This window comes from Gobio gobio (assembly GCF_949357685.1).
Source record: "Gobio gobio genome assembly, chromosome: 11".
In the NCBI taxonomy this organism is placed as follows: Eukaryota; Metazoa; Chordata; class Actinopteri; order Cypriniformes; family Gobionidae; genus Gobio; species Gobio gobio.
The window spans coordinates 37,714,088-37,740,572 of record NC_137104.1 but is presented as its reverse complement, the minus strand read 5'-3'; the positions used below and the strand labels follow the sequence as shown (position 1 = coordinate 37,740,572).

General features: G+C 37.3%; 1 protein-coding gene across 1 annotated transcript in view; it reads right to left on the bottom strand.

Moving 5' to 3' along the window:
* Positions 1–26,485, bottom strand: part of LOC307133461 (fibrocystin-L-like) — a gene marked incomplete at its 5' end in the record, with an annotated part of 76,754 nt that overhangs the window by 28,790 nt on the left and 21,479 nt on the right. Inside the window, 16 exons of the mRNA XM_079828545.1 lie at positions 263–472; positions 563–719; positions 902–1,058; positions 10,437–10,607; positions 10,835–10,988; positions 12,927–13,175; positions 13,903–14,878; positions 16,314–16,522; positions 16,660–16,830; positions 19,139–19,327; positions 20,593–20,697; positions 20,843–20,985; positions 21,151–21,343; positions 22,577–22,709; positions 23,161–23,282; positions 24,008–24,166. Of these exons, the coding sequence (XP_079684671.1) occupies positions 263–472; positions 563–719; positions 902–1,058; positions 10,437–10,607; positions 10,835–10,988; positions 12,927–13,175; positions 13,903–14,878; positions 16,314–16,522; positions 16,660–16,830; positions 19,139–19,327; positions 20,593–20,697; positions 20,843–20,985; positions 21,151–21,343; positions 22,577–22,709; positions 23,161–23,282; positions 24,008–24,166 (3,498 nt within the window). The remainder of the gene's footprint in view (positions 1–262; positions 473–562; positions 720–901; positions 1,059–10,436; positions 10,608–10,834; positions 10,989–12,926; positions 13,176–13,902; positions 14,879–16,313; positions 16,523–16,659; positions 16,831–19,138; positions 19,328–20,592; positions 20,698–20,842; positions 20,986–21,150; positions 21,344–22,576; positions 22,710–23,160; positions 23,283–24,007; positions 24,167–26,485) is intronic.

Below are 26,485 nucleotides of genomic sequence, written 5' to 3'. Positions count from 1 at the left end.
CTTCTAACATTTATTAAATTATACTTTCAATAACCTGGTTAAAAAAAGTCCCCGCTCGCCACTGATTTACACTACTCTTCAAAAGTGTGGGGTCAGTAAGATCTTTTTTCGTGCGTTCACTGGAAAATAGGCTCTCCCATTTTTTTTTTAAATTATGAATTTAGGTTTTTTAATTATCTTACAGACCTCAAATTTTTTAACAGTAATGTATAATTAAATGTAAAATTAATTTGAAACTGAATACAGTTGATTATTTTCATACCATGCAGATCCAACACCCCTTCTCTGACAGCAAGGGTCTTGGTGCCATAGACAGGGAGTTCTGTAGAACGCAGGTGTCCATGCAGTGTGATGATGGCCTTGTGCTGGAAGGGGGCCTGCTCTGTTCCGATCTGCAGAGCTCCACCATCTGTGATCAGAATATTCTCTGCCTGCAGCTCAATATCTGCCTCATCAAAAATCAGTCGACCACCTAAATGGAAAAGAGACATTCACAGAACTGTGAGTTTAAGTGTACCATGGCTTTGTTTAATATAGATAGTATTTCTCTAAATGAGTATACCCTGGATAAGGAGCATCTTAAGGACTGGGGTGCTGGTGTCCAGGAGGATGGTCTGGCCAGCAGTGATTACAGCAAACATGCCCTCCTCAGGAGGGGACAGACCACCCCATGTATAGGGAGATGACCATACGTCAATGTAGAAGAAGGTAGCATTATTCTGAGAGAGAAGAGAGACATTCCTGGCAGTGAGTGTAAATTTAAATAATCACAATAAATGTTTTATAGCTTTATTATTATTGTTATTATTTAATAATATATATAATGAGAATAAATAAGTATTTCGTTTGTCACTGTGCTGTTTAAGAAGGTCAAATACATTCATGTCATGTTTTCTGTTACCATTCTGGCTATTCCTCTGTTCCCCAGCTGGACTCGCACTTGAGTTTCTTGAGATCTGGGCTGAGAGTTGGTCACACAAATGATTTGCGACTCATTGGCCGACTGAACATCGCAGACAGACCCCGCGATTGTGACGGTGACTTCATTGACATTTGAGCTACATGTGAGATGGGGAAGAGAAAGAATTCTGTCATTATTTCCTCATTCTCAGTAGGCTTTAGTAGATGTGAAATAGCTGTGAATAGTGTGTTTGTGAACAGCAGCTCTGATATTCTCTTTTTGTGTTACAGGTTTGGAATGTGAATTTTTGTTTAAACACATTTTAAAAAACATAGATAACAAAAAACTGGACCTGTATTGAGCAGGGTTATTATCGTTAACTAAATCTATTAACACATTTTTCAAGCACGTCAAGCAAGCATGCTTGAGCTTCCATTTAACACATTTGTATGTTCGCTAATCAAGTGATAATATAATAGAAGCTAAAAATTTATATAAATAATAAAGTTAATTATATAAAGCGATTACTTTTACAATCTCTTTATGAATAATTTGAAGCGTCAGAGTTTTGGTCTAAAGATTTTCAGTGGACAGAGAAATCTCTCAGATTTCATTACAAATATCTTAATATGTGTTTAGAAGATTAACTAAAGTGTTATTTTTCGGTTAACTAACCTTTTAAACTAAATGAAATAAAACAAAAATAAATGTTGCTTTGTCAACTAACTAAAATAAGTTTATGTTGAAGCATTAAAATTAATAACTGAAATGTACACCGATCAGGCATAACATTATTACCACCTTCCTTATATTGTGTTGGTCCCATTTTTGATGCAAAAACAGCCCTGACCCGTCGAGGCATGGACTTCACTAGACCCCTGAAGGTGTGCTGTGGCACCAAGATGTTAGCAGCAGACCCTTTAAGTCCTGTAAGTTGCGAGGTGTGGCCTCCATGGATCGAACTTGTTTGTTCAGCACATCCCACAGATGCTCGATTGGATTGAGATCTGGGGAATTTGGAGGCCAAGTCAACACCTCAAACTCGTTGTTCTCCTCAAACCATTCCTGAAGCATTTTTGCTTTGTGGCAGAGCGCATTATCCTGCTAAAAGTGGCCACAGCCATCAGGGAATACCGTTTCCATGAAAGGGTACATGGTCTGCAACAATGCTTAGGTGGAATGTGTCAAAGTAACATCCACATGGATGGCAGAACCCAGGGTTGCCCAGCAGAATATTGCCCAAAGCCTCACACTGCCTCCGCTGGCTTGCCCTCTTCCCATAGTGCATCCTGGTGCCATGTGTTCCCCAGGTAAGCAATGAATACGCATCCGGCCATCTACGTGATGTTAAAGAAAACCTGATTCATCAGACCAGGACAGCTTCTTCCACTGTTCCGTGGTCCAGTTCTGATGCTCACGTGCCCACTGTTGGTGCTTTTGGCGGTGGACAGGGGTCAGCATGGGCACCCTGACTGGTCTGCGGCTATGCAGCCCTATACACAACAAACTGCGATGCACTGTGTATTCTGACACCTTTCTATCAGAACCAGCATTAACTTCTTGAGCAATTTGAACTACAGCAGCTCGTCTGTTTGATCGGACCACACGGAACAGCCTTCGCTCCCCACGTGCATCAATGTGCCTTGCTATTGCTTTGAGCCAAACTCACTCAAATCCTTTTGTTTTTTCCCATTTTTCCTGCTTCTAATACATCAACTTTGAGGAGGTTCACTTGCTACCAAATATATCCCTCCCACTAACAGGTGCTTTGATGAAGAGACAATCAGTGTTATTCACTTCACCTGTCAGTTGTAATAATGTTATGCCTGATCGGTGTATACAGTGGCGGTTTTACATTGAATTGCACCCTGGGCAAGACCTCCTTCGAGAATTTACTGAATGCTACAAATGGAATTATATAAATGGGAGAGACCCAGAGGTGAACTGTTCCCCGCGCCCACTCCCCCCTTCTCACACACACAACCAAAGTGCACGACACCTTCTCTGCAAGCAAGGGCACCTGCAGTTGCAGACTGTGCAGAGGGCGCCAATTTACCAATTCCCCACTCAGTGAAATGATAGATAGAAAACCGCTTCGCGGCGTAGAGGATTTTTTTTTTTAACTGCTCGTGCCGCCTAGCCTGGTTTTACCAGACTCTCGTACATTTCATTTGTACATAGAGTCTGGCCACTCTCCATTGACAAGCGTTTACTTCCTTGAAGGCGGGTTCTCTGTTGAAGTTTAAAACTATTGGATCTGCCAAGAGTCACTCTGGATCTGCCTAACCAATCGCTAACGTTTGGTCGTGACGTATGTCACGCGCCGTTCGCCTTTGATTCTCACATTAACTGAGCACACAACCTCAGTGTCAGTGATAAAACCTCGTGCATTAGTACATTCGGATTGTTATTTATTCACGGTGGAGGGGAGAGTTTTGTGATTGGAACGCGCTGCTCTCGTGGTGCATATCTCGTGCAATCATAACATGATTGTATGCTGTCAATAAAATGTCATATGCTTAGTATGATAAGAATAAATGCTGCCTTGAATAACAGCCCAATTCAAATGTTTACGTGCTTTTCTTCTTTTATTTTTTGAGCGGTGGTGAAATATTTTGCTCTTGTAAACACTTGCCAGTATTTAAAGAAATACAAGTCTAGAAATGCAAATTACAGCTCACGCAACCGCACAGTGCTCTGAGAGGGTCTATAAAGGATATAAACAGTGAGTTTTGAAGTGATATATTCTTGAAAACTCAGAGATGTGGATTCGGACAGCACATTACCACACGACCTTGATGTTTGTCAAAAGCCTGGGTTTTTCTCGCGGGTGGTGGGAGACGGACGGCTTCAGCAACTCCTTCACCACTAACGGAGCGAGCTGGAAAATACTTTTCCCGGACCACAACATCAGCAGTACAGCAGTGATTGTTCTTGCTCCGTGTAACGGGAGTTCGTTTGTTCAGGGAAGAAGGAGGCGGGAACCGGCGAACGTTTAACAACTTTTAATCAAATAAACACAAAATGAAAGTAAAAGCGGCAGCCCCTCACGGACGACTGCCGCGCACAAACATAACAAAACCAAACTTAAAATCCAGGCCTGGTCCTCTCTCGTCCTTCACCGGTGTCGCTCGTCCTTATATGCCTCCGTGCTCCCTCGAGATCGGTGTGTCTCAATCACGCACACCGGTGTCGCTCACTCGTCCACCTCGCCACACTTTTAACTTCTGTACATATGGCGAGCGGATAATGCCACGGATAACCTACCGAAGTAGACAGTCGTGTACTTTTACGTGAGAGAAGGGGTACGTCGCCACAACAGACGCGTGACACCAACGTCGCTGAGAAGTACGTCGCCACAACAGACGCGTGACACCAACGTCGCTGAGAAGTACGTCGCCACAACAGATTCGTGAGACTAACGTCGTGAGAAGTAGCCTAATTGCCACCACAAGTATCTTATCCTTGTTTTTTCTAGATTTTCTTATCCCTCCTTTATTTATTATTAACCTATGTTAACTTTTTTTCTTTTACTTTCCTATGTGTTCTGATGACATTGAATATATTAAGCCTATTGCTACATATTGTGCATTGTACGTTGTAAATCGTTGATGTCATCTATTTACAAGCATAATAAAACAAGTTTTTTTTTATCACTCACTTTCTCCTGGTGATTAAGGGCTATGTGCAAATTATTTTATTTTATTTTCACAATTATTAACAACTTTAAAGATTGACCCATAAATTCAGTAATTATCTATAAACATAACATTCTGTAATGTGTCATTCTGAGCTTTTACCTTTGAAAATGGTAAGAATTGTACTTTACACAGTTGACCATACAATGGGTGATTCACTAGTTCACAATATTGATGTTGGGATGTTGAAGGATATATTTTACTATACCTCTTAACATAAATATTATTTCTACTTAATTTTGTTATTTTTATAAAACAAATTATGACTCAACTGCCCTTTCCATAGCTTTCTTCCACTTAAGAAGAGTTGGTCACTTTTAAGGAATTTTTATTTTACTATATCTTTACATAAATATTTTTTTTCTTCTTAAAAACTATTTCGTTATTTTAAAAACCCAATTAATGACTCATCTGCACTTTCCAATAGGTTGGATGTGAGGGGGAAGTACGTAGCTTTCTTCCACTTAAGAAGAGTTGTGCACTTTTAAGCAATTTTTATTTTACTATATCTCTTTACATAATTATTATTATTATTTTTTTTACTTAACTATAATTTCGTTATTTTACTAACCCTAATGAAGGTTGCACGCACTTTTCACAATCCGTTATATGGAGCTATTCAATTTTGATTTTGCATATTGTTTGTTCATGTGAGCACTTTACAATATTTCAATAACATAATTTTTCTTTACCACTTCGTTATTTTGGCTTGGATTTTCGTTTGTTGGAAATATGAACTGAATTTAAAAATGCTTTTGAAATTAAAAACTTTTATAAACGTTTAATAAACAATACATTTTTAAATAAAGACGGTGCAACAGCGCGACAAAGGCACATAGGTTATATAAATTCTCTAATGTGGATAAATGCATATTTTGTACACATCACAATACAACATATAGCCTATATATGTCCTTGTTAGGAGAAAATATATGTCGTTATTATTACGTGAAAAGATGTTAAAACGACATCTCATTATGACATAACTGAGTGGGAAAATAATATGAATGTGGCAGCAATGCGTCAGCATATAGTTTTGTAACCTCTTATTTGGTTAAATGGGTAAACTATAAACATGAAACTAAGCATGTTGGCTCACAATGACTTGTTCTCCATTTAATGTTGAAGAAAATGTTGAATGAAATTAAAGAAAATTAGGGTGAGATCAAGAGAAAAAAGGAAGAAAGAAAAAAGTGTGCAATGGCTCTTATAGGGCTTTAGCGTCCAAGTAAAAGACAATGTCTTAAATGTTCAAAACATGTTTAATTGGTTGTACTTCACCACAACACGAACATAACATTAAGTGGCGCACAAAGTGGGTATGCGCTATATGCGGCGCATAGGGGCGCAGCCAAAGCGATGGATATATATATATATATATATATATATATATATATATATATATATATATATATATATATATATATATATATATATATATATATATATATATATATTAGATATATATATTAGATATATATATATATATATATATATATATATATATATATATATATATATATATATATATATATATATATATAGCCTATATATATATATATAGGCCTATATATATATTCTATATGTAGCTGCTGTTGTGCGTTTCTAAATCATTTCTGTATTTCCTCAATATTATATAACATTTTAGAGGACTAACAGTCTATAGGTGCCCTCATAAGATTACATAATAGAATTTTGGATAATAATGGAATATCGCGAGTGGGCGCGCCTGGTGGGGGCGCTGGCGATTTGACAGCAAAACGCGCGTCTTTGACGCGTGGTTTACCACAAAAACGCGCTCTTAACGTGCGCTTTGGGGTCATTGAAAACGGGCGTTTCCGTTAAGAACGCGCGCTTATATGGTAGGCCTAAATCACGCGTCGAGAACGCGCGCTATGAGTCGGACAAAACGCATGTTACTAACGTGTAGGCTAAACAGGTAAACCAAACAGGCTGTGCAAACTTGTGTTTTAAGTATCCAAACAGACTAAAGAACGTGCCCTTTCCTTGGTGTTCTCAAAATTGCATGCTCAATTTTTAGGGCACACCTCTTATAAAGTAAAGTTACATATTGTTGACCATCTTTTAAGTAATTACACTATTTACCACGAAACACTATGGCTGTTATAAGAATTAAATTAAATAAGGCTCAACAAAATCCATCTTACTATTTATCAAAATCCACTTACACTGTAATTTCAATTGCCTGAATAATGTAATGAGATTTTAAAATTTATGTTGTAATATAATATTTTAATAATAGAAATATGAATATGTTGGGAAAATGTATTTATTCCATTTATTTTGGCGGCGTAATGGATCATTCAACTATAATTCGTTCTAACCGACTGTTCAAAAACGGTGATTTATGGGAGAACGAAACCCATAGGCCTACTTTGTTTGAATCTATTTTTGTTGGAAAAATAGAGCAAAACTGTAAAAAATGACTACTTGTTGTTTATTGAACTGTTGTATAAAATTAATATCGCATTTTGCAATCGTGCTGATATAGGCTAGTATCTCTGGAAAATAGCACTCTTGCTCGTATGATATTGCTTACCTCATAATTTCCTCTTGAATTACTTTCAAACGAATGTTTTTTTTTTCGTTATTACCCTATTTTTAATGAAAATACAACAGCAATAAAATAGTAGGCCTACCATAAAAAAACTTGCGTTTATGGAACTTTTGTTAAAAAAACGAATAAGACGGATGACATAAAATAGCTATACCCGAATTATAACAAATAAATAAAAGATATTTGGAAATTCCTCAATGGGAAACCCTCAATTTGTGGTTTGTGTTTTCTGTTATTAACAAAATTGATCTTGCGCTTGTGCCTCCGCTATCTTCCTGTCAATCATCTCGCTCGCGCCTATGATTACAGTTATAGTAAAATTTAAATTCACCATCATCGGTTCCCATCCTCAGCCGATCTGCATGACAGTTTTTGCAACGACCATCAATACTAGATAAATGGGCAAGTAAAAAGGCACGCCATGTTACAATTTAGTAGGAACTAAAGAGCGCTCTAGAATGTTTGGTATGCGACATTATTAGTATTGGGCATGGAGAACCGGTTCCTACTTGGAATCGTTTTAAAATTCAGGGCCGGGTTTCCCAATAACGATGTATCTTAGCTCTAAAGAGCATGTTCTACGAGCGAAGTTACGATCACTCGCAGCAATTCCACGTGCGTTTCCCAAAAATGTAATTAACATGAACATAAGTGCTACTTAAGAGTCGCTGTCCATTTGCGAAGTGCTGAAATATAACCTTATATGGAATCGTTTCCTCTGAACGTTTCACCTAATAATTGTCATCTGATGTGGATTAGCAATCAAAACACGTCTATATAAAGCAACTACCTACAGGCTGAGGCACTGACAAAATGGCTGAACAAAAAAAAAACAAGAAAAGATACCTTTCAAAAAGACGAAATAAATATCCTCATTTAATTCAGATGTGTATTTATATTTTTGTTTGTTTGTTACCTGCCCTCATAAAAAAAAAAAAAAATCCAGTGATCATAAAGTCAGTTTCCACAAAAATATTAAGCAGCAGAACTGTTATTGTTTTTAATCAACATTGATAATAATGAGAATATTAAAATTAACAAAAATAATAAAAAAAAGTGTACAATAAAGTACAATCAAAACCTTATACACTTGAATAAATGCACAATGCACTTGAATAAAGTTAAAGGTGTAATCTGCCGGTTGTCCTGTAGGTGACCTCATAACTCTGTCTTCTTACGATAGCCTACACTTAGAGCTTTATGATTAGGCTACTCAAGAGCACTCGTAGATCTACGCTCATTTTCAAGTGCTACTTAAGTTACGATGCTTTTGGGAAACAGACCTTAATATTAAGATCACTCGTACGATCGTTTTTACGATCAATTTAGGTTTACGATGCTTTTGGGAAACGCAGCCCAGATTATTTTCTTTCTTTTCGTTTCTTTATTGGAATCCGATCATAATGTTAATGTTTGTCAATTTGTGACAGTTTTTTTTATTTGTTAACATTGTTAATAATAATAAAAATGAAATAAACTTATAAGTAGTAAACACTATTGACACTTTTTGGGAAAGTTAACTAATAACTGTAAAATAAATAGCCTATAACAAATATCTAGCCTATACTAATGCAAACTTTTAAATGCTTTCAAAGGCAAAATACATGGAAACGATGTATATGTATCAGGTGTTTTAATTGAAAAATAAGCAAATACTCAAAAGGCAGACGTGGCAAATTACAATAAGTAACAGCAATGAAGTCTCGAATCAAGGGCAAGGAATTAAAAAAATTAAATGAAGAAAATAAAATAAAATACATAGTAAGGAGCTATATTGCTCTTAGCTTATTTAAAAAACTGGCTAATGAAGAAGCTTTTTCACTTGTGAAGCAGCAAAAGCTTTAAGTTCATTAGTAAAATGAGAAAAGGAGGGGTTTTCAAAAATCTGCAATTATGAATAAAGTATTTAGCAAGTTCAAATAGGTTATTAATCAATTGTGATCGATCTTTCTTAAGTAAACCAAAATGAATTTGTTTGTATTCAATGAGATTTACACATATAATAATATATGACAGTTTGTACAATTGAGACCAAAGCAATTTGGAGTAATAATAATAATAATGAAAAAATATATATGCTCAGTGGTTTCAATATTAGTTCCACAAAATTAACAAGAGTTTTCTCCAATATTAAATTTAGATTTAAGGAATTATTTAGATGGGTATGTAATTTATTATATTGAAATAAAGTTATTTCATTTTAGGGAGAGATGGAAAGGTGATAATTAATTCTCTGTATAGGCGTATTGTAAGGCGACGACGTATATATCAGGCGTCTTCTAAGGCGACGTACATAGAAACGACGTATGTATCAGGCGTCTTATAAGGCGACGTACATAGAAACGACGTATGTATCAGGCGTCTTATAAGGCGACGTGCCTAGTTCAGACGTTAAAATTTAGTCAATTTCTCACATACGCCGTCGCCACGCCGCCGTAGGTATTCGTTCCTACCATGACGTCGCCGTGACTTCGCCGCCGGTCTGTCGTCTAACGTCTCTATCAATCCCATTCAAAAAAAGACACGGACTGACGGCGACGGATGGGTAGACTGCTCCTTCTCCTTCTTCTGGGAAGTTTGTGAAATGTCACTTTTCGCACGCCATACTGTACATTCGTCAGCGCTGCCACACACTCGCATCTTTCACCGCCGCCATTACTGAACTACAACTCAAACTAGCGCACGACATCAACGTCATCGCTCTCAGCCACTCCCTCTGTTCGCTGATTGGACCGGTAAAAAATTGTTCGGGGGAAAACCTAAGCATACACCGCAGTCCCAGACGTAGTACTGAAGGAAAATGAAAATTGAGCGGAAGTACGTAGGAGGGCGGAGCCAGGCTACGTGCCGCCCCCCATATGTCATGAAAAAATGTGTGTGTGTGTGTGTGTGTGTGTGTGTGTGTGTGTGTGTGTGTGTGTGTGTGTGTGTGTGTGTGTGTGTGTGTGTGTGTGTGTGTGTGTGTGTGTGTGTGTGTGTGTGTGTGTGTGTGTGTGTGTGTGTGTGTATACAAATACTAAAGATTTTAATTAAAAATAAATCTGAAAATATAAAAATAAAATATTATATATATAAAATATTCAAAATATTAATAAAACTATAATAGTATATAAAATAATACTAAAATAATAATACTGGTACTGTACAATACATATAAATGTTATATTTAGAAACATAATGTCACAGTGAACAATGAACACTGTAGCTGATTGTCCTTCTATCATCCTTAGATACGATGTAATTCTTGTCTGTTCTGCACCTGAAACCTGAGCCGGTAATCGTGAGTCTGGTGCCTCCAGCAGTTCCTCCTCTGCGTGGTGTAACGTTGGTGATAACAGGGGTCAGAGAGGATCTGTAAGTATAGCTGTTTGTGAGGTTGACGGTGTCACCTCCATTCATCACTACGACTGTGCAGGCATGCTGAGCTTCACTTCCTGTAAGAGATAAAAACAGTCATTAAGATGCATGCAGGCAGACTGATAGTCTTTATTTCAGTTCTATTCATCTGTGACCTGTTTCTGAGATGTCACATTTATCCTTGTCTCTCAGTGACTGATGTCTGTCAGTTTGAGCATTCCTGACGTGTTTTGCTTTTGCAAAACTTGTTATGCTAACTGAACATTTCTAGACACATACGCAATGCTTTTAAACTGATACATGCCATTGTCGGGTGGGACCTCGCAGTTCAGATGGGTAGATGTGGAGTTCTGCAGGCGCACGTTACACTCTCTGTTACAGATAAGGACTCTTGTGATGTTTGGGTCAAATCCAGTGCCTTGAATGGCAACAACAGCTCCTCCAGCGTAACTTCCTACAACAAGACAGAGCAAAGGCATCATGTAGTGTCTTATTACTCTGTAATCTTGTGTGAATATGACAGCAATTATAGAAAGGCACTGTGTGACAGTGGTTCCCATCTAGTTCTGCTTCAGGACACAGCTTTTTCATCACACATAACAAAAGTGTCCCTAAAATCAAACTTTTATATTTATTAATATTACCATTAACTTCATTGGCCCAACAGTATGCAAAGTTATTTACAAGACAGGCTGAACAGGAAGAAAGTGCATAAACATTTTTTTTTCAGTGTTTTGTTCGTCTTTTGAATTTTGATTAATTTGGAATGATGCTCTTGGCAGCCAATAATTCACAGCAGAAATTACAATTCATATTTATCTGTATTTAGCATTTTATATTAAATGTTTAGTTTTTCCATGAGGTTATGTCACACAACCAAAATGTTGCCAGATAAATGTGGCCAAAAAGTTTAGGTTTGATTGACATCATCAGCAAAGTGTATTAGTGTTTTTCACTGTTCTTTCGTGTTTTTTGTCAAGTACCATACATTCAAAATAGCATTCAAACGTTTGGGATCAATAAGATTGATTGATTGATTTAAACCCTTGTAAAGGTTTTATAAAGGTGTTAGTTAATGACTAATAAATCATTTACAAATGCATTATAAGCATTTGATAAGTAGTTATAACTGCAAGAATAAAAAGAGCGACTTTAACACAATACCTGCCAAATAGTGAGACATTTTTAACTTGCATGTTATTAATGCTTAAATGTAGTTACTCACTATTTTAGCTGCATCATGAAATAAATCAGAAATCTGGTGAGTAAAAAATAAGTGTGAGACTGAAGGGTGTTGTATTTATGGTATGGTTTTCTCATTAATATCTCATGAGTTCCATTTTTCTGATCTTACCAGGAGTTACTCTGTGTCTTACCCATGATACTCTGCAAAAAGGTCATGATGCCTACATACAAAACTGATTTATTGTTTATCAAGATGAATTTATCAACCTTTATTAAAAAAAAAAATTCTTCACTTTTACAGGTTATTAATGTTTGTAAAAAATGGTTCACAGGTGTCCACCCTACATTAAGGTTCACAGGTAACTAATACTGGAATTGCATTTTCATTATTAATATCTCATCAAGTTATGGTTATGTTGTTGTTTTTTAATAAAATTTGAATTCAATCTTGATTTTTTATAGTTTATATACATTGCTGTGGAATGACATCATGACTTTTTTGCAGAGTATCATGGGTAACTTCTGGAAAGCAACATAATAAGAAAAGTGGCAGTCATGAGATATTAATGAGAAAAGCACAAATACAACACCCTTCAGTCTCACTGGTTTTACTACATCATGAAATAAATCAGGAATCTGGTTTTGAGTTAAATAAGTGTGAATAAATACATTTATTAAGCATGTATAACATGCAAGTTATAAATGGCCGACTATTTGGCAGGTATTTTGGCTATGTTACATGTCTGTCTGGCTCCAGTTGTGTTTTTGATTCTGTCACATGTTCCTTTGTTAATTTTCCCGCCACTCCTGTGTTCCCATAGTAACCCTCATTAGTTAATTTGTCCCTGCTGTGTCTTGTCTTAGTAATGTCATTCGCCTGTGTCTAGTCAATCACCTTGTTAGCCCTGTGTATTTAGTCTTCAGTTCTCCCTCAGTGTTTCTCGGTTGACATTCATGTATAGTAGTGTTTCTGTGTGTTTTTGTCATTAAAAGTTCCTGTTCCAAGTTCTCCTTCACCTTCGTGAATCTTGATCAACACTAAGTTTGTAACAATAACTGCTTATCAACTATTTACAATGCATTTGTGAAATGATTTATGAATCATTTACAAACACCTTTATAAACCCTTTACAAAGGGAACCTAACTTAAATTTTACTTTAGTCAGTTTTGTCTTATTCTGTGCATATTAACATATTTTTTAATTACCCTCATTCGGTGTGACCCCTGTCAGCAGCAGCTCATAGGTGAAGACAGACTGACTCAAGGCTTGACCTTTGACCTGATGGTGGAACATGACTGGGAAAGTTCCTCCTGCGTGTTCCCCAACATTACACAGCAACTGCGTATCTGTGACGGATGTCACGCTACAAGCCACACCGCCGATCTCTAAGAAGACGAGTGCTACATCTGTGCCAAAGCCAGAACCAGAGACAGTGATCTCTATTCCAACCGGACCTATGAGGAAGGGATTATGTCCGTAATATTATTACAATGTGTTGTGATATTCAATACGTATTTTTTTAGGCCAAACCCTGGAAACAAGTTAGTTTTTTAGCACTTCTGGTCACATCATCCTGTAGTCAATGTGTTTTTTATTTATTACATTTGTTTTATGGGTTTTTGTTTAAATGCTTGAAATAAGGTCTGTGGTTAACACAATCTCAATATATTTTCATGTTTTATTCTATGACATAAACTACAACACACTTATGACATAAAAATCACTTCTTTTTTTCTACATTATTTTACTTGTTTTGAAAAAGGAGGTTGCTAATAAGTGGATAAATGGGACTACAGAGGTTGTTGGAGACAAATAAAAACCCAAAAGAAATTATGAAGCTTAATGGTGGTGACATTGAAGTCATGCAAGCATTTATAGTCAATGTTTAGCTATTTACCTCTGGCGATAGTATTTATTCTTTACATTTCATAAAAGATGTTCATTTGTGAAAGTATCAAGATTATTATGAACAAAACGTGTACAAATCCAAACTTTTGTTGGACACAGGGCTTATTTTATGCAACAATCCAAAAGCCAATGGAAAAATCCAGTTTAATTTTTGTCAAAGGAACCAGGGGGACGCTAACTTTTGGGTTGGCCTACAAAAATACGTCATCACTGCAGCACTCCATAGTAAATGGCACTAATTACATTCTTTTTAAATGGAATGTACATTCATACCTGTTATAGGACTGACAGAGGTGACGTATGGAGTTTGTCCCCTAGAGTAGTTGAAACGTCGAGGAGGATACATAACATTAACCACCTTAATGTTCACCTGCACCTCTCCCTCTGCATGTGGAGGTGTCATGCATCTCACTGTGTCTGGAGTCACATCTAAAATCCTGCAGGGGGAGTTAGCGAGCTTCACAGTTGTATTTCCTGCCACAAATCCATTTCCAGTTATCAAGAGTGGAGTTCCTCCAGCAATGCTGCCTGATGTTGGGTTGACACTGGCTTGTGCTATGCTGGTCAGGGTGGCGTCTCCGGCGGCGAGACCTTTGCTCATGACCACCACCTGTAGGACGTGCATGCCAGCAGGAAGGGCACCAACTAAAACAGTGATGTTATCATCAGTGACTTCTGTGACTTTCAGCTGAATGTTGGCCGCAGATACCATTAGATCAGCAGAATTGTTCCCAAATCCACTGCCGGTGATCTTAACAGTGGTGGCGTTTCCAGTAACCGAGTTAGGGAGCACCGTGGAGATGTACGGTGCAATGGAGTTGGAATATTCGAACATGCAATCAAAACTGCATGAGGAAGAGATGGAGTTGACATAAACTGCGACGTTTCCCCTGCGAGCCGCAGATCGTGAGGTATCGCACACCACTTGGGAGTAGTTCATGAAAACCACGTTGCATGGAATGTTTGCTACCGTAACTAAACCATTTGAGAACCCAGAACCAGAGATGAAGAGACGTGTGTAGCCTGTGGTGCTGCCCACCAAGGGAAAGACAGAATCAACCACGGGTAGAACTACAAATCTGCGATCATATTCTTTTGGCATGGACAGGATGGCGGTGCCAAGGTTGTTGATTCGGACATTTACGGGTAAGGGGATTCCCGCTGGTGCTCCACTGTCAGGACTGAGTTGGCAGTTAATCTCAGTGGAGGTGCTGTTGATAATTCTGCATGGACGATCTCCAACTTTGACCTTTGGTTGAAAAAAAAAAGACATTTTTAAAAATGTTTTCCCCCCCTTTTTTTCCTAACCCATACTGCCCAAAAGTGAGTGAAAGTACATTAAATATTGGCATAAATATTTAATACCCTGATAAACTGTATTATAATAGATTTGTCTTGTTTTTTCCCGCTTTTTATATTTTTGGCAAACAGAACAGATGTCATTGGGTCACTGAAGGAAGGAATGGAGATGTTACATCGAATGACTGATGCATCTTGGAGTCTCACTTGGATGCCAAATTATCTTCGAGTGGTAAGGAAACATGGCAAGCCACTTCCCCGGACATATGGGTATTAGGGGCTGCACAGACTAGTCGACTAATCGACTAGTCGACTTTAATGCTCTGCCATGACGCTTTAAGCTTGATGTCGACTAGTCGCTGGCCTAAAGAGGGTGCAACAGGATAAGTCATTTCCTGACACACACGTTTCCAACAGTTAAAATGACAAATAAACGCAAACTCAGAGAGTTCTCCACAAGACATGTTTGATTATGCCATCTGGATGCTCAAAATTGATCGGGATATTGCACTTTTTAAACCGCTTATTGTACAGGTAAGTTAATCACGTTCTAAACTAATGCGTGCTGCATTGTAACGCACACACATAGCGGCAACAGATCCATGTGATGATCACCCGATGTGCCCCGAGACCATGGTCATCTCGAGAGTGCTAAAGCGGTCTCATATGCATCAATCCAAGAGGCGTGTCCGTGGCTGTGGAATGCCATATGCCCCAGGAGCCTCTGAAATTATTTCAGCGGAACCATTGTCCTGCTCCTGAATGAATTAAAGCAATTCACCACTGACTGAGTGCAGTGCCCCGCAGTTGATTTTGAATTTTCCCATGATAATAAACGTATTGAGTGCTATTGTTTTCAGTGATGTACATATCTGTTAACATCTCAAAAAATGTGTTTTAGGGTTTCAAGAAAAATTCCAGACAACCAGGTTGTTATGGATAAATAAATAAATACATAAATAAATGCCCCTTTAAGGGAAACTGCTCTTTATTATTTGTTGAACCGCCTAGAGGTGAAATCGTTGCTCTTATCTGTGCAAGTTTTGCTCTTTAGGTGAAAACACCGCTAAATGTGCCCTTTTCTCCAACTAAAGAATCGTCTCCCTTTCAATGCGCAAGCAAAAAGAAATTGATGTACCTTTACTTGTTATATGTTATATGATTATAAGAATGCATATGTGTGGTTCACACTGAAGTTTTGTATGGATTGTGATAGCTAATTGGAAATGATTAATTTAGGTATTTTAAGTACAAAATCAGACAATGGTAGGTTATTTTCGTTTTCTTGTTTTGCATTGTATTTCAGTGACATCTGTCGGGTGTTTGGGACATTCCAAAAATCCCATACAGCATCTTTAATGTCATGGCTGACCACTGTAGCTCACCTCGTTTGCACATTTAATGTTGCTAAAGCCAGATCCAATGATGTTGATGATGTCATGTGTGGTGCCACGGTCAGGCGTAATGTGGTACACAGTGGGGCTGGCGCAGGAAGTAAAATTGAAGTAGTGACCGTCTGAGGTGTGATTAAATTCCAGCTGATCTTGAAAACAGTCTGAAGTGGCCACGCAGTCAGAGTCAGAGTTCATTTGTCCTGAAACTGGAATGGACACAAATGACAATGAGGATTTTACTTACCAATTCCTTACCTAAAAACCATAGCTTATGCTGAAATTTTAAATTTAAATGTTATTTTGAGTCAAAGTACTTGAATATAGGTTGCCATTGTACCTATTTTCATAGAGGCCTGTATTCCCGTCACAAACACCTGAAGCTCAACTGTGCTCTCCTCCAGAGGCATAACAGTCACCACGCCCTGCAGTGTCTTCTGGTTGCCAGAGTCAATGTAACCGCTGCTGTAGTAGTAAACTCCAGGAGATGTGAAACGATAGGCGAAAAACCCTAACAATGAAACAGACAAGAACAGTAAGGCAAGGCAAGGCAAGTTTATTTATATAGCACATTTCATACACAGTGGCAATTCAAAGTGCTTTACACAGAAATGAAATAAAAATATTCGTAAGATAATTAAAACAGTTATAATAGGAATGAAAATAAATAAAAAATAAAGAAAATATTGAAAGATAAAAATAAAGAGTATAATTAAAAATAAAAATAAAAACAGTTAAATTTAAGCATATAAATTAAAATGCAAGCAGTTCGGACAAAGCACGTACAGTGGCACAGTGCTCATTCAGTAAATGCACAGCTGAACAGATGTGTTTTGAGTCTGGATTGGAAAGTGGCTACTGTTGGAGCACATCTGATCTGTTCAGGAAGCTGGTTCCAGCTACGGCTGGAATCAGTAGGATCAGATTTTGTTCCTCCTCAAACAAAATAGCATCACGCCTCCAGCTCTTATTGTCCTCTTCAGTTCTTTACAGAATACAAACTTTAACATCTACAACAAAAGGCATTCAACACATTGTCTAACAAAATAGCACAATATTGTTGTTGTTTTAATGTTTCTTTGTACAATTACTGGTGTGTAAAGTAATTATGTCGGAATTATAGCTAATTACAGAGCAGACACCTTGAGATTACCCTTCATTAAATCTGACAATCTCACAAACCTTTCTTATCTGGATCAGGGGTATTTAATAACATTTCCCAGAGGACCAGTCTCTAATGTCACAATAGGGGCTTTCACACCAGAGGAACCTTTTCATAGTTCTAATAACTAATGGCGGAAGTACCCGCTTTCTGGCGTGTTCGCACTGCAGGAAATGGGAACGATTTTAGTTCTAGGGATGCCTTTTGGGGGAACCAAATTAGCTCAGAGTAGGAGTCAGAGGAGGGTCTAACCCAGCACAATAGGAACTATTAGTTAAGTGTATGCTGATTGGCTGAACAAAACAGCAGCACCTACCATTTAAAAAAAAGCTGTGTACACACAGATTATATCTTATTTATTTGCTCCACAAACGAACATGGAAAACAGTGATAGATGGACCTCTTGACCTTTATGCTAAGGAGAAAATCCAAAGCAACTTTAAGGGGACCAAGCGAAACATTGGGCATCAACCACACGGCAAACGCTAAAAACTTTTCATATACTGTCTACTTTCTTTGTATAACAGTTCTATCTATTAACGTATTAGACAGGACTGCTAAAGAGGTCGTAAACTAATGAAGACGCAGAATGGAAGCACTGTGTGCTCAGGCTCTGGCATTCTCAGTGGAGTCAAAATAAATAGACGCCACGCCGTCAAAATAAAAGTCACAACAACAAGAGCGGCTTACATCACTTCAGAGTTTCTACTGGCGGTGCGAATGCAACTAGGAAAATGTTCTTACATTTACATTTTATGCATTTGGCAGACGATTTTATCCAAAGCAACTTACATTGCATTCAAGTTCTTGCTTTCCCTGGGAATCTAACCCATGACCTTGGCGTTGCTAGCGCCACACTCTACTGTTTGAGCTACAGGAAAGCTTCTTTGGGGAACTTTTTAGTTCTCTGGAACTAGCCACCAGAGAGTAACAAGTTCCTAGAACTACCTAGTGCAAAAGCTCCTAAAGGTCAGGACAATCAAAAGCCACCGACACTGTTTCAGAGTCAAAATATTGTGCTGTATGTGACAAAATGAAAAATATTTAGCAAAAATATAAACTTTTTTAAAAATGAAAAAAAAAAAATGTTTCAATTAAATTAAATTGAATTTCAATGTATTTGTTTTCCAGAGTAACTATACAGTACCTTCATGCAAGTAATTTGTGTCCAGGAAAACTACCTTAGACTGATAAATAAATAAACATTATAAATGAAACAAACAAAAAAAATGTATTGTCTTGTTACTTGATAGCTTATAGAATAATGTATTTTTTTAAAGTATTTATATTTAATAAAGATGTTTATATTTATGAAAACCATCAAATTATTTACATATTAAAGGATTAGTTCACCTGAAAATGAAAATTAGCCCATGATTTACTCACCCTCAAGCCATCCTAGGTGTATATGACATTCTTGGGTGAACTAACCCTTTAATATTCATGGTTCATGGTTTTTGATTCATAGTTACATGGGCTCTCTTATAAGAATAAGGCTAAAAGGAATAAGTGCAATTTTAAGCAAGGACTAGTTAACAAAATGGTGTTCAAGCAAATGTTTTTCTCACAAATAGTTTGTGTAGCATTGTTTGTCAGCTTAATGTACATTAGATTGTGTTAATAGGTTATCGGAGAGTAGTTGTTGTAGTTTTTGTACCTTTGGCGGTTCGGGTGACTCCACTGCTGAAAGCAATGCCATCATAGTCTGTGCTGCTGGGACTGGACACACTGAAGACCCTGTAGCCCAGTCCGGCCACAAAAGCTGGTGCGTCCCAACGCCAAACCACTGTGTCCCCCACCGAGGCCATTATCGCAGAGGGGCTCCAGACGTAACCCTGACCGTACACTGAACACATATGATGTAATTAAATGTATGCAAGTGGACAAACAAGCACATGTAGTCACAGCTGCACATTTTATGACAATACAAATTGTCCACACAAGATTAATAAAATAATTATCGTTTGCACCTCAAAAACAGTATTTAACAGCATAATTAGAACACATATTTGGACTGTACATATCTCCATGATTTTTTTCAGGACCATTTTCATTTCCATTCATTTTTAAGCTTTTGTTCATTTATTTGTTCAAGTTTTATATATATATATATATATATATAATTTCCATGAGATTTTCATTACTTTAGGTTTTATTTTTCATCCCTTTTTTAGATTTTATTAATTTCTCTAACTTTTTCATTAAATTAAGATTATAATCTCCAGCCTTTTCCATTACGTCTTAAAATGTCCATTTATTTTTCAGTAACACTTTTTAATGAGCTCTAATTCGTTAGCATTACTTAAATACTGTACAAAAACATAAGCAATAAACAAATCTAAAGCATTTATTAATGTTTATTTCAATATTTACTGTAATAATGCTCTTTTCAAATTCAGAGCTGGTTTCACAGACAAGGCTTAGATTAAGCCTTACTTCATTTAGGACATTTAAGTTGCTTTTAAAAAAGCATAATACGCTTTTCATAACACTGTTTAATATCAGGTGTGTCCCACATTTTAGCAACAATAGACTGCATTTTACAACACTCACTTATTTGGATGACAAATTTGGATTTTTAGGGAGGAACGAAAGTGGACCGTTGTGAAGGAAAGGAAGGTGCGCAGGACGAAATGTGGCAGCAGCACAATTATCGTTTCATGCCGATTATCTTGTTTTCATAATCGTTGGAAGCCAAAATTGAAAATGAAAATTAATTAGGATTAATCGCACAGCCCTACTTGTCTTTGAAACTGGGGGCAAAAGATGTATCACTGTGAACTAACATGAGCAAAGAACAATTGTATTTTTATTAACTAACATAAAGATTAATAAATGATATGAAAAAAATACTAAAAACTAATGGTAAAATATGTGAACCTATTTTAAAGCGTTATGATTTCTTTACTTTTTAAATGAAATTTTTATTCTTTAAAAAAAAAAACCTGGTATTGCAGGACTAACTGCTAAGGATTTCACAAAAAAATTTTGCTGGCAGCTCTAGTGTATTTGATAAGTCGTGTCAATGTACAGTCCATTGTTTCACTGTCTCTGATGTATTCAGGTTTTGTGTGCGTGACAGAAAAAGAGATAAAAGTAAAGAGATATTACCCGGGTGGAAACCTTGGTTCGTCACAGTGTGTGTTTTATCTCTAGACTGGGTCACACACTCAAGTTGATGATCTGAAGTGGCTGTCACTCTGCATTGTGTGTCCCCTGTATGAAACGCACAACTATTACTACAGTACTAATGATCCAAAAAGGATTGGTTTCAGTAATACACTGTTAAAGATCAAAGAGTAAATCAAATATTTTAAAGAATGTTGATAAATACATTTTTTCCATAGTAGCCTTATCTTACCTAAAGTGACATTATTGTCGGCTGCGACAGGGCTAAACCCAGAGCCGGTGATAGTGATGGTGGTTCCTCCATACAAAGACCCCAGAGATGGAGAAAAACTTGTGACCTCTAGAACATACTCTATGGTGGTATTAACGCCAGCACTGCACACAAACAAACATTTAATCAAAAAGATTCACTTTTAATTAAATGTCATAATGCACAAGTCCTGTTGATGCACAGCTCTATTCTACAGTTGTAACAATATATTTACATATAGAGTATGATATTTAATGATATATAATAGAGTATAGTAAGTGATATAAGACCTGGTTAAGGGGTAACCCTGGTTTCCGACTCTCACACCGACATTGTACATAGCGGGGGGAAGTGTGGGTAACAGGCAGGTGATGTTTTCACTGGTCCACTGCAGCAATTCACACTCAGCTTCACCAATCAAAACAGAGCTGCCATTAGCCTGTGCCTCAAAATGTGTGCCCAAGATGGTGAGAATCCTGTGCCCTTTATCAAAAAAGATAAGTGAAAACAGGGTAAAATGAATAGCTGTTCTAGTAAGATTGTGAGGGGTGGTGACAATGAGGAAGTTTGATATTAAAATTGCTGTGATTTTTGAGCTTGTTTAGATTAGAGTGTTTTTTTTTTTATTATTAGAGTGTTGTTGATGGATCCTTTTAAGAAATGTCACACTGTTGATTGTCCTTCACTGCACCCAAACCGGCTTTTCTGATTGCGTGACATCAGCTAAAGCTAGTGGAATTATCTTTTGTCACACGCCGTTATCATAAACACGCTGTATCATAAACACGGCGTATCACATACTGATTAGCTTCATCACTTGGTCTCCTCTCCACCAATCAGCTGCTGATCTAAAGAAAACCTGTCACTGGAAATTTTTTCCCACACACACACACACACACACACACACACACACACACACACACACACACACACACACACACACACACACACACACACACACACACACACACACACACACACACACACACACACACACACGTTTGGTTTCCATGTTTTATGAGGACTTTCCATAGGCGTAATGGTTTTTATACCGTACATACCGTATATTCTATCCCCCTACACTGCCCCTGCCCCTAAACCTAACCCTCACAGGAGACATTCTGCAATTTTACATTTTCAAAAAGCATCACTTAGTCTGATTTATAAGATGTTTTCCTCATGGGGACCTAAAAATGTCCCCACAAGGATGAGGATTTCGGATATTGCTATCTTTGTGGGGACATTTTGTCCCCATAACGTGATGATTACCAGTCCACACACACACACACACACACACACACACACACACACACAGAAAGCTGATTCATCCTTACTTACTACTCAACATTCTTGTAAACTGAGGCAAGTGAATTCTATTCTAAGAATAGAAAATATTCAACAGGCAGAGTATCGGATTACAGCTCTAAATCTCAGATCGAAATACAATCAGTTGTTGACTGTTTGCAAACATAGAATGAGACCAACTATAGGGCACCAATTTTGAGAAGATGAATAGGTACTGAAAAACATATTTGAACATCTAAAGCAATCCAGGGTACGTGTTAATTTCACGGTCTGGGTCTAATATAATGTCCAATGAAAAGGGCCCAGCTTCTAGTCTTGGGTTCAATTCCCAGGGAATACATGAACTGTTAAACATATCTGCACTGAATTGGGTAAAAGCGTCTACCAAATTCCTAAATATTAATATCTCACCGAATACTGGTGTAGTTTGTGGGCTCACAGATGTGATTAAGGCTGTCAGAGAAGTGCTGTACGTGAAAGAGCCATTTGATACTGCTGTCATCTCTGCCGTGGTCAGTGTTACTGTCTGTTCACCTTGTGATCCCTGATTGATGTCATACACAAGATTATTGTATAAAAGTTTCATGGATTCAATATTATACAGCATAAGTTTTTTTTTTTTTAAACATAGGTAAATTAAGGAGGGGAATTCACAAAGATTGTGTTGTGCCCAATGATGATGTTTATTTAGATTTGCTGTTTATTGCTGTCTCAATAGTGGATTCACGAAAGGAAAAATGCAAATTCTATGTACTAAGTGCAATTTGCATGTGAAAATGTCCAATCTTTTTAGAGCTCTAAGAGGCAAGTTGTGGAGCATGGGGATGTATTTTTTTTAAATGACATTCCATTAAAGATGGGACAAATATTTAGTGAATTCGGCCTTAGGAGTTGTTAATAATACAAATAAAACAATATTAATAATAATAACATTTATAACGTTTTATAACCCTGTTTCCCCCAAATCTTCATGGGAAAACAAGTTCTTCACTTACAGCTGGAACTATGCACCTCAGGTGGAAAAGTTCCACTTTTATAATGTTACATGGCTGAGTGCCAATGTTGACTGCGGTCTCATTACTGAATCCATAGCCTGACACGGTCAGAATCGTCCCGCCTGTGAAGCAATACAGAAAAAGATCGTGCTAGTAGCTAATTGTAAGTAAGCAAAGGTAAACAGGTTTTGGACACACCAAATACTATTTTGAAAGTAATGTGTCAGTTCAACTTGTATTTAAAATAGTTCTGCTGATATCATTTTTTTTATAAAAAAATAAAAAAATCCAGAATATGAAATAGAAGCATTTTTAATAAATAGACCTTTGTACCCCAATGTACAATATGTATGAAAGACATATGCAAGCATCAAATACTTCAGTGAATATAAAAAATATTTATGTTACAATATAATGGAAGCTTTAGCGTAAGTTCTGCCAGGAAGACTTAATTGTCATGTCACTTTAATTTTATCTATCCAATCACATGCTAAATACCTGGGTATAAAAGATCGGTACTTACTCATGTCTGAGTTCGCAGATGCTGACGCTCCCATTCACCGCCATCCTCCCCACCACCTCCAAGTCAAATCCTTCCCTACATCCACCCCACCACCACCAGGATGGTCCCTTCCATACCTCACGTGGGGGTCGGCTGCGCCTCTGCCTTCGTCTTCAGGCAGGATATGCAGAGTCCGGACCCTCAGATTGCGAGCTACGGACGGGGCCTATGCCAATATACTTTATTGCTTGCTGGGTTGTTAATAAATGGATAATTGTCACAGTATTTATTCTCCCGAGTCTTTCTGGCAGAACTGTATATAGAGAATTGTGATGCTACATGTACCTGCTACACTTCCTGTTGTGGGGTTTATGGAAGTCACTCCTAACAGGTGTGTGAAGCTGTTGTTATTTTGGTATTGGGCACTTCCCAGCACAGAGAAACTCAGAGAGACTGGCTGTACACCTGCGCTTGCAGGACCGACCTGGCAGGTTATAGACGTATCTAAAACAAAAATAAATACTTTGATCAGATGTTTGCTTAAATAGTGTATACAGATTCTGACATTTACTCACATAAAGAAGTGAATAATGATTTTTTTTTATGCAAAGTTATAGTATGACTTCTGAAGACTTGGAATATGGTGTACAGGTTGTGTTATGGCAACACTTTTATGGTGCAATCTTTTTAAGGCTTGAAAGCCTCTATAAGCCTCTTAAAACTTGCACAGTGTCAAGGTTCTGTTCTGTTTGGACTTTGTTTTCCCTGCCTTTTTGAGTTCCTCATTTTTTACTATGGTTACAGATTTCAGTTGTCATTCAGTTCAGGTGTGTGTAATTATCATCCTTGTTTGCCATTGTACTTAAATTGCTCTGTTTCAGTTGTGTGTGTCCGGTCTCATCTATTTATGTTATATTACCTTTTTGAGTATTATTAAAGGATTAGTTCACCCCAAAAGGAAAATTTCCTGATAATTTACTCACCCCCATCTCATCCAAGATGTTCACGTCTTTCTTTCTTCAGTTGAAAAGAAATTAAGTTTTTGGAAGAAAACATTCCAGGATTTTTCATCATATAATGGTTTTCAATTGCACCCAAAATGCTGAAGGTCCAAATCAATGCAGTTTCAAAGCACTTCGATGGGCTTCAGAGGCTCTGCGTGATCCCTGATGAGGAATAGGGTCTTATCTAGCGAAACGATTGGTCATTTTCAAAAAATAAATACAAATTAATATACTGTTTAACCTAAATTGTTAATCTTGCGTAAAGGCTGTTTGTATTAGTCTTCACACAAGCGCTTCGAAAACACAGGGTTGGTACTAAGTCTAACGTGACCTTTCCGACGTGATTTCGTCATCCTTAGCACCTTGCAGAGCTGCGCAAGATGAACAATTTAGGTTAAAAAGTATATTCATATGGTTTTTTTTTTTTTTTAAGTGACCGATCATTTCACTAGATAAGACCCTATTCCTCATCTGGGATCATGCAGAGCCTCTGAAGCCCATCGAAGCGCTTTGGACCTTCAGCATTTTGGTTGCAATTTAAAACCATTATATGATGAAAAATCCTGGAATGTTTTCTTCCAAAAACTTAATTTCTTTTCAACTGAAGAAAGAAAGACATGAACATCTTGGATGAGATGGAGGTGAGTAAATTATCAGGAAATTTTCATTTTGGAGTGAACTAATCCTTTAAAGACTGTGCTTATACCCAATCTTCATTATTGTGTGATCTTCGTGCAACCTGTGACTGACACACAGATCCAATATAATGATACACATTTATTTTCTTTCTCAACTGTTTACATTCACTTAAGACCAGTGTTTGGGAAAGTTACTTTTAAAAGTAATGTCTTACAATATTGTGTTACTCCCTAAAAAACTAACTAATTGCATTGCTTAGTTACTTTTTATGGAAAGTAATATGTTACTTTTGCGTTATTTTTTTCTCACCTGGGCTGGGATTGCTTGCTTGTTTTTTAAAACCAAATAAGTTTTATTTTTGGCAAATGTAAACACCCTTTCACACCAAAAGTGAAATAAATAAGCATCAGGATGAAGGAAATGCAAATCCACGCCTGCACAGTAGAGGATGCAGCTCAAACAAATCAGCTGCTTCTGGATTACAGAAAAAAAAAACGTTTTGTTTATCTAAAGTTATTTTTGCTTATTGCTGTCACAATCTCCATTCACCAGCCCAGTCACAGCAGCACTGTGTTTCCCAGGCATCCCTCCTGGCTCCCACCTGCACACACTACACCCTCACGCACACCTACCTGCTGTGGATTTACTATTAAAGTTTGATTTGGTTCTCTATCTTCCTTGTCATGCTCTTGGCAACAACGAAGGTCTTCATCATCAATGTCAGCAAAGACATTGATTAATATCGAGATTAATACATAAAGTAGCCACAGTAGTTCTCCCCGCCACCATGTTTAAAGTTTATGACACGCCCATCTTGGGAATTTGGGTATCAAAATTATTTCCGAACTTCCCAGTGGTAAACACAACATCAGAGGGCGTTCATGTGCAATTTTTGGAAACTCGTATTTACGTGAAGTCCTGATTTCTCTCAACATGGAAACAGAAGAGGTATCAGTCAATAAATGGGAAAACAAAGTTCTTGTTTCAGACAAATACAATTAGAATTATATGAAAAAAATATCCTCGCTAAAAGAAGCATTATGGCAGTGAATGGCAGCCCCAAAAAAGTGTATCCATTATAAAATGATGAAGGTCAAAATGTTATAATCATCTTCTGTTCATCCATTTTGGTCAACTAAGCCTCTTCTCGATGACTAACGTTTAGTCGACTATTAGGGGG